This window comes from Rana temporaria, chromosome 3, assembly GCF_905171775.1.
Source record: "Rana temporaria chromosome 3, aRanTem1.1, whole genome shotgun sequence".
Taxonomy (NCBI): domain Eukaryota; kingdom Metazoa; phylum Chordata; class Amphibia; order Anura; family Ranidae; genus Rana; species Rana temporaria.
This window is the reverse complement of record NC_053491.1, coordinates 341,360,040-341,369,415: the sequence shown is the minus strand read 5'-3', so window position 1 is coordinate 341,369,415 and position 9,376 is coordinate 341,360,040. Positions and strand designations below refer to the sequence as shown.

General features: G+C 39.9%; 1 protein-coding gene across 4 annotated transcripts in view; it reads right to left on the bottom strand.

Moving 5' to 3' along the window:
• Positions 1-4,285: 4,285 nt before the first annotated feature.
• The window catches only part of LOC120932605 (LON peptidase N-terminal domain and RING finger protein 1-like), a 107,145-nt gene continuing 102,054 nt past the window's right edge, over positions 4,286-9,376 (bottom strand). For all 4 annotated transcript variants that reach the window (XM_040345107.1, XM_040345108.1, XM_040345109.1 and 1 more), the window contains one exon: positions 4,286-7,565. In XM_040345107.1, the coding sequence (XP_040201041.1) occupies positions 7,410-7,565 (156 nt within the window). In that variant the 3' untranslated portion in view covers positions 4,286-7,409. The remainder of the gene's footprint in view (positions 7,566-9,376) is intronic.

Here is a 9,376-nt window from a genome sequence, read left to right as displayed (position 1 = left end):
GCAAAATTATGACTACCACAAAAAAATGAAATGGTACAAAAGCTACAAACTCTTTATTGCTTAGTTAAAAGAAAATGCCAAACTTAGAGTTCATGTTGTACTGCAGCAGCCACTGTGTGGCTGAAAGTGTGAGCAAACATTTCAAAAGCATGTATAGACAGTGCTATGGATGCTAGTGACTGTTAAATTCTCTAGGCTCCAGATTGTAACCAGTTGTCCTAGTGCTAAGGTCCTAGCTCTCTAACTAGGCTTATAATCTCAATCAGTTGTTGTTGTTGTTGCTCATTTCCCTTTTGCTGATATTTCCTCTCACTCTCTGTTCTGGGGATCAAGTGAGGTAAAATATTTGCATTGGGACCCAAGATAGCAACAAAATCCTGTCAGTGACACTTATATAGGAAAATGTTCCCAGTGGGGCCAAAGGCAGAAATTTAAGACTGTGTCATTGACAGCAGGAAAACTCTGTTATGAGAGGCCCTAAAATTGTGCTTACCAATGGGTAACCTGAGTCTGCCATCTTGGATAGCGTGTTTATGTAGTAAATTATGCTTTTCAGGCAATGCGCTGATTTATGTACAGCAGAGAATAGGTAAGCTGTTCTGATTTCTTATAAGACCCCATGTTGTGTGATTTTCATTATACAGGGATCCTACAAGTACAGTTACATGCATCATGTGTTGTAGGGCAATCAATAGAACCATGACAGGTTCTATCTCTTTCCTTCTCTCTCCAAAACATAAAAACATAGGCATATAATTTCAAATAAACTTGAGAATGAGAACGTTAATGGCATGAAATAATTGATGGCCTCACTAATTGGGAGGGCGAGTGTCACAGCTTGAGAACACTGAACCACTGCGTTAAACTACTGTACCACATGCTCATATATTTCGCTGTTACATACATGCTAGTCAAAGACAATATTACTTGGCGTTTTTAGCATAACTTTCAGTTCACAATACATGAAATCTTCACAAATATTCATAAGAGGTGCCAGAAAATGTGAAAAAAATCCATATTTTGCATTTCATATGATTAAAATTATTATCTTAATGCTACATATCTTAGCTGCAGCTCTCCATTTAAAGAAATTCAAAGCTCTAACAGGTAGCCTTTTATCTTGTCCTCAACTGCCTACTGATTACAGCTCTCTAAACCACAGCAAGGGGTAAATGAGTGGCTCCTCAGTTGTACTAGAATATTAATTTACAAACTGTTTTCTTCGGGAACACCGCCCTTGTGAAGAAGTGTAATTTACCACTGCCACTTGTGAGATGTCTTAGAACTGTTCTTAACATAAGGTAACCTGAGTCTGCCATCTTGGGTGCTTTTGTGGTTACAAAATGGCTGTTTAGAGCAAATGAGCTGATTTATTAAGTGGATATGTCATTAGCAATAAAGCGCTTCCAACATCAGTGCTAAGGGTAGTAGGCCCATTAGTCTTGCTTGTATATAGAGAGTCAATGTCACAGATAGGAAATCTTCCAATGTAATCTCCAGATCAGATGATTCATAGAACAGCTCGTGCTGCCCTCTAGGGAATGGGTGATCCTTAAAGTGACTATAAAACACCAAAAGAGGATGCATCAGTTTTGTGCATTACCATAAAACCATTTGTACTATTAGGCTGGTTTGCCCTCTTTTTGTGTTTGATGTTTGTGTGACTTTTAATATGTGGGGATCCTGCAGGCATAGATACACGAATGACGTATTGCATGAGATTTTATTCATGTCAATTCTACTATGCAGCTCCTGGCTGACAAAATAGGGCAATAACCATATATACAAATACAATTTCAAGCCTGCCACTTTTCTAAGGGGCCTCACCCACCTTCCCCAACTATGCTAAGGCTGGTAAAGACTTAAAGTGACTGTGTAGTTAGGCCCCTACATTATAAGTAACAAAAAAAAAAAGCTGTACAGAGATTGTACAACTACATGACAAAGTAATTTGCTACATGAAGCCCAGTACCCACAGGTCCAATGTCAGGAGACATTTGCTGGTTCAAAAAAAAAAAACACAGACAAAACCGCTGTCGGTCTGTCCTACAGAAGGCGGCCGTTTGGCCAGCTTCTTTCAGACGAGCATGCTGGAGAACCAGCAACCTCTTGATCAGCACTCTTAGGCAATGGCGGAACATACTGTTCAGAGTATTCTGGCGGGGGACATACTAATGTCGGATGGTTGTTACAGCGGCTCTGACCGGAGCTGTCAGCTTTTATTTTGTGCAACCTGCAGGATTGCACAAAAAAAATGTTGGTGTGCACAAGGCTTTAGTGTATAATGTGAAAGTATTCATTCACAAAACAATTGCACGTTCAGTGGAAAAATGGGCACAGAACAAGCATAAAGGGTTAATGTGGCTGCAGGAGAGACACTGTCAAAATATCTTATCTACAAACCACTCTCCTTAATCGATAATTATATCAAGTATATACTTATTCTTCACTGCCTATTTGGTTGGTACATTTCTGATAAAAATGGGAGTGCAAGCAAAACATACTAAAGGGCTCATGACCAACTTTAGGGCCACCCATTCAACTACAGGCCAAGAAAAATGCTTATTCATTGCTAGATAAATGTGAGCTGTGTGTAGGTGACAGTGAAAAGGATCCCAGCACCTCTCTGACCCATGTTTAGTTTAACTGGACCCTTAACCCTCCTAGCGGTATTCCCGAGTAAGACTCGGGTGAGATTTTTATACCAAAAGCGGTAACCCCGAGTCAGACTCGGGCTCGCCTCGCTGCAGCAGCAGACAAAGTTACTTACCTTGTCCCTGGATCCAGCGATGCCACCGCGCTGTGCCGCCGATCTCCGTTCCCTGCGACGTTACAACGCACGGGAGCGGAGAACGGCGCCAAATTCAAAAACGTAAACAAACACAATACATACAGTATACTGTAATCTTATAGATTACAGTACTGTATGTAAAAAATACACACCCCCCTTGTCCCTAGTGGTCTGCCCAGTGCCCTACATGTTCTTTTATATAATAAAAACGGTTCTTTCTGCCTGCAAACTGTAGATTGTCCATAGCAACCAAAAGTGTCCCTTTATGTCAAAAATGATTTTAGAGCAGCTAGAAAATAGCGATAATAAATTATAATCACTTGCAGAATTGTGCGATAGCGATTTGTGGGGAAATTCGTCATAAAAAAACTAAAAGTAATGACAGCGACAATTCTGCAACTGAGCAAATTTCAGTGATTTTGAGTTGATTACATTATTGAATAATTTTTATTATAATTATATTATTACGTGTTATAATTATTTATTATATTATAATTTATAATTTTGTTTTTAAAAAAATGCCATACCCGGGATGCCTACTAGTCTCTTGTTTGGTCAGATTTAAGTGAGTTATTCCTAAAAATTACAGACCTACAGTATAAAACGCCAAATTTCCTTGCAAATAATGGTACCGCTTTCAGCACCTTTTTTCTGAAATAATCATACCGCCAGGGAGGTTAAGTAACAAATATTGTGTCCAGCCTGGGTTAAGGGCAAAGCAACTACTGGAGGCATTCACAATGATTTATGTGACAAAAGTCTAGGAGGGAAGTACCCTTGTGAGATGTGATGCCTTTGATACAAATACACGATAAACGAAATCAACCCCAAACAGCAAAGATCTTAAAGCACACCTATCACAACAAAACCACGATGAATACCATTGTTGGAAACAGTCCAAATTACCATTATTTATAGGGCACCTACAGACTTTGACCTCCATGGAAGTTCGAGGGGAATAGTGACATGATGTAGCTAGTCGTAGTCACATTCAGCTGGACTTGTTCTGTAATGTTGAAGATGTTTTGTAGCTTCTACATGCCACATCTTCAGTTCTAATGAGTGTCAGGAAGATACTCCAGCATTCAGCATCTGAGCTGCTCCTTCAATGTTATAGAACAAGTTCAGTTGAATGCATTTACTAGCTATACCATGAGCTAGATAAATAAAAACCTTCACAGTGACATGATAGGTTAAAGTGTTTTACTGCTCAATGATGTCTTCTGCTAAGCTAGCGTCAAAAGTGTTTGCCGAGACCCTCCATCCTCCTCCCGTCTCTGCCTAAAGTGTCATGTGATCGCAGTTGGGAATCGCCAGCTTTGGGCTTTAGCATTGCTAGCTACTTTTCCTTTTTCTGATTAAACTATTAGGGTGACACACACTGACAAGCACCAAGTGATATAGCTAGTATCCAACTAGTCAGAAATGTAAAAAAATATGAAAGACTAGAAAGATAGAAACTATTTCTAAAATAAAAATAAATAAATAAAAAAAACAGATGTTACATTTTATTTACCAAATGTGTGGGAAAAACTCATCTGATTAATTGGTTGCTAAAGGTTATGCTGCATCAAAAGTTCTTTGTATGTTTTTACATGTTAGAATATATAAAAATAATTTTGTGGCACAACGCCCTCGCTATGCCCTTTCAACACTGCTAACTGCAGTATTCCATATAATCCTGTACAGTTCTGCCTTGCTGATTTATATTAAAGAAGGCAGTAGCACACAGAAAGCTACAAAAATCATATGGGAAAAAAACAGTGCAATTTACAGCTATTTCCTGTAAAGTCAGCAGATTTAAATATAAATAAAGAAATAACCAATATTTAAAAATGCAACATTATTAAACACAGAGTTTGCCAATCTGCTTTCCACAGATGAAGCAGCCTTTTTGTGGAGCAGACCAGCATTTCTTTAGATTCAACCTAATCTGAATGCTGTAAGAATAGCTCCCTCTAATGACCTTGGTGTCTTTTATATTTGAAGTGTATAACTGCAATTATTTTCTACCTGACCATTTAGATAACAAACATAGCTATACATTTTTAAGCCTTTACAAAACACCCACAAAATAAATGGATATGGCATACTAGATGTGCAGTGCCTTAGAATTACAGTACAGACTGGGAGAGTCATCAGCAGCATGTTGAGTGGAGAAGTCCTATACTGAATGGCACACACATAGTACTGTTAAGTGATCTGTAGTTTGACAGATGTGTCACCTGCATAGTGCCTGCTATATATGTCTATCCATCTACCTTGAAAATATGTAATAATGTCCCCCTCTGCATTGTTGAAGCTGGAGTAAGGCAAGTACAATTCATGCCCTTTTAGAGAGCGCCACTGCAAGCGCCAACTTACAGCAGCCCAGTGATTCCATGGCTGTTGGGTGCTGGCATTCAAGGGGCTTTCTTAGTCCACTAAAAGAGTCTGTGGAAGACAATGAGAAGCTGCATGCCAATACAGCACAGTCACCATGTAGAGAGAATTGGCTTCAGCCTGTCTGTTACGAAAGCCATGCCCCTTTGACGTGTTTCACCCTCCCACTGGCTTAGTCATTGAGGTCATAACTGACTACATGATGACTGGGCTGTGTTGTTGGTGTGCCACTTCTCATTGTCTTCCACAGAGGCCTAAGGTATTAACCTCTTGTAATCTACTTTAGGCTGTCCATAGACCATTCGAAGCTCAGCCGGTTCACCATTAATGGAAACGCTGAATGTACCACGTTGATCGAGACGCTAGCGATAATCACTGTCTTCCCCTGCCTGCCCTCCTGCCCGGAGAAGACCCTGTCTGTGTTGATGGGGGAATCATGCAAATTTCTTTCCTCCAACCCTATGGTCAGCCTTATTGCTGTGCTCACACTGGGAGAGGGTAGGGTGGTAGTCAAGGCCAATCAGGAGTGTTGCATAAAAATCAAATATGCTGATAAGGATAATTCTGACAGAAGGAGAAAGCAAAGGGATAATTTTATCTGTTAACTTCAGTAGAAAGCATGACACTCCTGCCATGCAGCTTGAGGAGTGAGACTGGTATTGTTGGCCAAAGCAATTCCACTCATAGGGTTCCAAAACATGTAAGCAGCAAGCGTGTAATTCAGCCCGCCAGGCTCCATACACAAGTAAAAAACAGCTTTACCCTGAACTCCATTCTACATAAAACTTGTATATAGTATCTAGAGACAGAGCTGTTAAAGATCCGAATAGAAAAATGATTAACAGTTCTGTCTCCATTTCTGAAGCCGAAAGGATAGTCTGAGCTGGGGGGGCTATGTTCTGTGCCCCCTAGTGACAGCTAGACATGCTGAGCATGAGGCTCCTAACATTATAGGTTAGTTCACATGTTTAGGACTGTTAAATAGTAACTCATAAACAGCTGGCAGATGCCAAAGTTCAGGATGATTGGTTGCTTTGGGCAAAACTTTCATGTCCTTTCTAAAGTGACCCTTTCCTTTACCCATGCAGGGGAAAGTAAAAGAATTGCTTAACGCCCCAATCCCAGCAGCATATAATAACCATCCTCATATCCGTGTCGCTCTGTTTTGGCACCAAAGGCAGAAAAAAAGTTCTGGATAACCGCCTGATTTGTCAGAACTTACACAGGCCTATAGATTCCTTTCCCTGCCCCGTGTGACAGCACTGGGCCAATCAGAAGACACCTATCGCTGGCACATGGAAAAGCATGAGTAAATCACACCTTCATCCATACCCGTTGGTGCCGAATGGAGCGGCAAGTGAGCTAAGAGTGGACAGTATATATGCTACTGGGGAGAGAGGGAAGCTAAGTGACTCTTTAAAGAGTCACTTTATCTGCTCCACTATCATTTGGCAATATTTTAAATACAATATATTCTTTTATATCCAAAAGTTACCCTGTTAATTTCAAGATATACATCAAACATACAATTTACAACAAGTATTTTTAATTGATAAAATTAGAAAAAAATGGCTGTTTATAATAAAGTGCAAGAGTGCCAACTAGACACTACTGCAAGAACATGTTCACTGATTAAGGTAGTGCCGAACTGCACTTAGAAAATCTCACTTCCCTTGTAGCAAAACTTACTAAGAGCTACATATGCTAGGGTCTGTCAATAAATTTCAAGAATAAATACACAAACTAAATAAAATACACAATTAAATTATGTGAAAGGCAGCTGTAGCATTGTAAAATCATTGTTGAGAAGTTTGGCCAATGATTTGCAGACAAAAAGACAATAGAAAGAGTGAGCAAGATGGCAGAAGCCAAGTTCAAAAAAGTAGAAGAACAGAAAAAAAATTAGAACACCTTAATAACATATATAGTTTCCACTGAGGCAAATACAAGAAAAAATTCTAGCTAAATTGTAAAGCCACTGAATCAATAAGTATATCCATTACTTAAGGGTTATCAACCCTTATCTGAAGGTTTTGGGGATATTACATATTTGATGACCAATAAGGTTCCAGTGAAAACATTGTTCTTGTACTAAATTACCATTACTTGGAGAGTAAAAGCAGCAATGTCAACTGAGCAAAGGTTATCCCTTATGGACGGATGGTGCAAAATTCGAAAGTGTATGCTTTATTTCTTCTTAAATTATACTCATTATGGCATAGAATCCTTTAGGAGCTTAGGAGGGACTCTGGAGGAAGACAGATAATATGTGCTTCAGATGGAAAAGCCTCTCCTTTAATGAAGTCATGGAAATAATTAGCGTCTGATAGACTGGATCCAAGGGCAAGACGGACAAGAGCCACCAACACCAGAACGGACCATCTGGAGATGCCTGTGCCAGACATAAACACAAAAAATAAAGTAAGTCAAGAAAGGAACAAAGATGTGATATTGCTGCAGCAAATCTTAAAAGTTGGACAATAAAGAAGTCATTAACAAGTCACAAACAGTACATCATTTCACCAATAAAAGGGGACACTTCGTGTGTATCCGGGTGGAATTAGAAAGAAAAGGTTTCTTCTGAATTCTGAATACATTATTATAGTTCAACTTCAGCCAGAATGTTTTAGTTTTGGATGTTGTGTGGAAAATATAGAACTTATTTTTAGCTTTTTATTGACAGATTTTAACCCAGCATGCATGCCTAGGCAGGTACGCAATGCCATTTGCACTTGAAGCTGCTGCAATGCCCATACAAATGCTTAAAAAGATTATTATAACAATTGCTTTTGTATAACTTGCCCTTTCATCTACCTTGTTGGTCCACAGCAGTGTTTCTCAACCTTTTTCAGTCAAGGCAACCTATAAAAATTATGGACAGTCTCAAGGCACCCCATTTTAAAATGCATAACAGCATCCACAAGTCCAAGTAGGACACTCAATGTTAGAGATGATTTATTCTTTCAAAGCAAATACACTTTTGCAAATAGGTACTGACTAGTATTCCAATGTTTCTATTCTCCCTCACTCAGCGAATGTGACCCCAATGCTGATGGAAATGGCCAAGGGAGGGTCAAACAAGGATACTATGCAAGCGACTGACATCCTCCTTATCAACTGATGCCATTGGTTATTAAGATGCCGGCAGGTAGAAGAGTGTCAGGCCTCGTACACACGACCGTTTTCCTCGACAGAATCCATCAAGAAACTTGGTGGCAGAGCTTTTTTGCCAAGGAAAACGGTCGTGTGTATGTTTTTCATCGAGGAAACTGTCGAGGAACTTGACGAGAAAAAAGAAGAGAAGTTTTCTTTTTCCTCAATGGGAGTCTCAATTTCCTCGTCGTGTTCCTCGTCGGGCTGGTTTTCAATGAGAAACACGTTCGTATGTATGCTAAGAAACCCGCGCATGCTCAGAATAAAGTATGAGACGGGAGCGCACCTTCGGTAAAAGTAGCGTTTGTAATGGAGATAGCTCATTCGTCACGCTGTAACAGTCTGAAAAGTGCAAATCGTCTCTTACCAAACTTTTACTTAACACGCAGTAACATGAGATTAGCAAAAGCAGCCCCAAGGGTTGTGCCAGTGGAATCGAACTTCCCCATTTGTATGCCGTTGTATGTGTTGTACGTCACCGCGTTTGAGAACGAGGAGATTTGGTCTTGAGAGTGTGTACGCAAAGAAAGCTTGTCAAGTTTCTCCACAAGCCTGACAAGGAACTCGTAGAGGAAAACAATGTTTCATTTATGACAAGTTCCTCGGTCGTGTGTACGAGGCCTAATGGTGTAGAATGAAAACCTGTGGGCTTAGAGTAACTCAGGGATCTTCAAACTACGGCCCTCCAGCTGTTGCGGAACTACACATCCCATGAAGCATTGCAAAACTCTGACATTCACAGACATGACAAGGCATGATGGGAATTGTAGTTTCTGAACAACTGGAAGGCCAAAGGTTGAAGACCCCTGGAAACTAAAAGTCAGCCTTCATCTACACGCTAGCTTGTATACAATTGTTGGCAATTGTTAGGCTTTTTGCCAAGGCACCCCTGAAGAAACCTCAAGGCACCCTGGTTGAAAAAGGCAAGTCTACAGCACTATAATGATATGAGCAGGTATAACCTTTTCCATTATCTGTTTACCTATATTACCAAGGTCAGCTGTATTTTCTCCATTATACCACATGTTTGTCTTGTTTTTCTGTTCTCAC